Source organism: Stegastes partitus, unplaced genomic scaffold (assembly GCF_000690725.1).
Source record: "Stegastes partitus isolate 25-593 unplaced genomic scaffold, Stegastes_partitus-1.0.2 Scaffold1890, whole genome shotgun sequence".
NCBI lineage: Eukaryota > Metazoa > Chordata > Actinopteri > Pomacentridae > Stegastes > Stegastes partitus.
In genome coordinates, this window is record NW_007579621.1 from 4,196 (window position 1) to 6,842 (window position 2,647).

Genomic DNA, 2,647 nt, shown 5'->3' on the forward strand with positions numbered 1-2,647 from the left:
CATGACAAACCTCAATTCTTCTGTCTCATACAAAGAACTGGAGAGTGGTGCCATCGAAGCCGTTGAATGCTTCACATCAGTGGAAACCAAAGGATGCTACTAATACATCACAGACTACTTTGCTGTAGCTCCTCCCAGGTCTGGCTCTGCTGTGGAAACACCTCAACAAGCGGCAAAGTTCCTAAAACTGTTCGTACCGAAGCACCTAATTATTGCCAATTTGAAAATAAAAGCCCAGTTCCAGCAACGGCAGCTGGTTCTTTGATAGTTTTCTGGTTCTGATGGTGGATAAAAACCAACCAGATGTTTGATGAGAGCTGGAACCACGTTTATGTAACAGCTACTCCACAGCTAACAGCTAACCAGGCTTTTACCACAGAAGAGATGCTAAGCTAACGTGTGCAGCGGTCACATCTTCTCATCAGAGCTTCCCTTTTTCGTTCCTCTGGCTTATAAACATCCCTTCGTCCTCAGATCAGTCTGATGTAAGCGTCCGTCCAACACGACTCCATGTTGGTGCGTCTCAGAGGATCTTCTGAATCGTAGCGTATCTCAGAACAGAGCTTCTCAACCTTCATCAGCTCAGGACGTCTCACATTTCGCTTCTTTCTTTGTTCATTAGACCGAAATATTTAGAACATTGTTGGATGTATTTGTTCGATTCCACTGATTTCCCACCATGAGGTCGACACTTTAGTTCTGTTTCAACTATTTAAAGACGTGTTGCTGTGAATTAAACGTTTGTGTTTCCCTTGACATAAACAGCAACCAGCGCTTAAATATCAGTAAATTAACTGTTTCCTTGAGTGACTGATTCATTTTTAGGTCTTTAAATGTTGGACAAAAGTGAAAAACATTTGTGTTAAAACGTCCTAAAGACATTCAGTTCACATTTAAGAAGCTGCAACCAAAACGTCAACAATGAATAAACCATGAAAATACTCGTCTTTTATCATCACTGATCAGTTATCTGACTAAAGTTTTCAGAGTCCTTCGGTTTCTTTTGTCCGATACTTTGCTTTGTGACTAAACATCTTTGTTGTGCTAGCTTATAATTAGCAAATGTTAGCATGCTAACATGCTAAAGGCAGCAAAAACTGCGTCCAATCAGCTCGAAACTTTATGAATCCACACGAATGACAGCACTGATGGAGCAGGAACCAAGTGTTTAAGGCAGATCGTCTGGAACATGTGCTTCAGGATTCATGCAAATACAAGGTGCAATCACAGAGTTCAGGACTGCTTTGTGGTCCGGAGTTTCTGACGCTGTCTGAACTGTTCTGCAGGTTGTTGTTGGTCTTTAATGCTCCATAATGAGCCGCGAGTGCTCTGGTCAATAAACCTACATTTAAATCTCTCCATGTGTTTCCATCCAAAACAAAACAGAGTTTCAGAGCCCAAAGAGTTGATTTACGTTGGAACACAAAGATGCTACCATGAGGGGAGAACATGCTTGTACTTGTCTCCTTCTGCGAGATCCAGAACTGGGTCAGGGAACTCTGTTGGACTGAAGTGACTTTGTGCTGCAGGAAGCTAACAGCTGCTCAACAACACGACGTTCCATCCTGTCCTGAACTACACTCGCTGCCAAACAAAAAGTTTCTGCTTCTACTTGTGCAAATGTGGGCTGGACTTAGAACTGGACCATCTTCAGAACCAGAACCGGTCCGGTGGGGAACAGAACCAGTGAGACCAGCGGGTGAAGATTTACAGCCAAACAATGTGAACGTGTCATCTGACGACCCAACTGTGGCCCCGAGCCGAAGGTTGAGAAACTCTGTTAGACGTATTAAGTTGGCGGCTGCAAAAGCTGCAGAGACATCAGTGTGTGTGTGTGTGTGTGTGTGTGTGTGTGTGTGTCTTTTGGCACCGTCTGATGCTGTTTCTGTTTTTTTGCACGTTGGGAAGTTCAGAGATGACGATCGACGATGAAAGTAGTCTGAGAGTCTGTGTGTGTCTGAACACGTCACATGTATGTGCTCAAACGTGTGCGCGTGTGTGTGTGTGTGCATGCAGGCGTGTGCGTGTTATGACAGGACGTCCAGCGTGACGGTTCCTCTCTGTTTCTTCAGGATGGCGACCGCCTGCTCGTGAGTCGCTCCCTGCAGACTCTCTCCGTTCACCGTCAGGATCTGGTCGCCTCGTTTGAGCCGCCCGTCGACCGCCGCCGCGCCCTGGAACACGCCGCAGAACATGTTAATGTCCACGTGTGCAGAAAAATATGTATGAACTATGAAAACTCAAACACAAAACAAACACAAATTAACCACAAAAACACCACAAACCGATACAAAACAGTCACAAAAACACACAAAATGACTTCAGAGACAAAATGACAACAAAGAGACACGACTCCTGATTCCAGGTTTTTGCATTTTTCAGTCATTCTAACTCTTGTTCTGCACAGAAGACATTTCTGAGTTCTCTCTCCCTGCCGTGGTTGTTCTGTTTCCATGTTGCAGTGAATGATAAATGGATGAATGAATGAATGAATGAATGAATGGATGGATAAATGAATGGATGGATGGATGAATGAATGGATGAATGGATGGATAAATGAATGGATGGATGGATAAATGAATGGATGGATAAATGAATGGATGGATGAATGGATGGATAAATGGATGGATAAATGAATGGATGGATG

At 43.9% G+C, this 2,647-nt stretch overlaps 1 protein-coding gene across 1 annotated transcript in view; it reads right to left on the reverse strand.

Moving 5' to 3' along the window:
* Positions 1 to 959: 959 nt before the first annotated feature.
* Positions 960 to 2,647, reverse strand: part of patj (PATJ crumbs cell polarity complex component) — a 131,365-nt gene continuing 129,677 nt past the window's right edge. Inside the window, exon 47 of the mRNA XM_008302837.1 lies at positions 960 to 2,174. Within this exon, the coding sequence (XP_008301059.1) occupies positions 2,028 to 2,174 (147 nt within the window). The 3' untranslated portion in view covers positions 960 to 2,027. The remainder of the gene's footprint in view (positions 2,175 to 2,647) is intronic.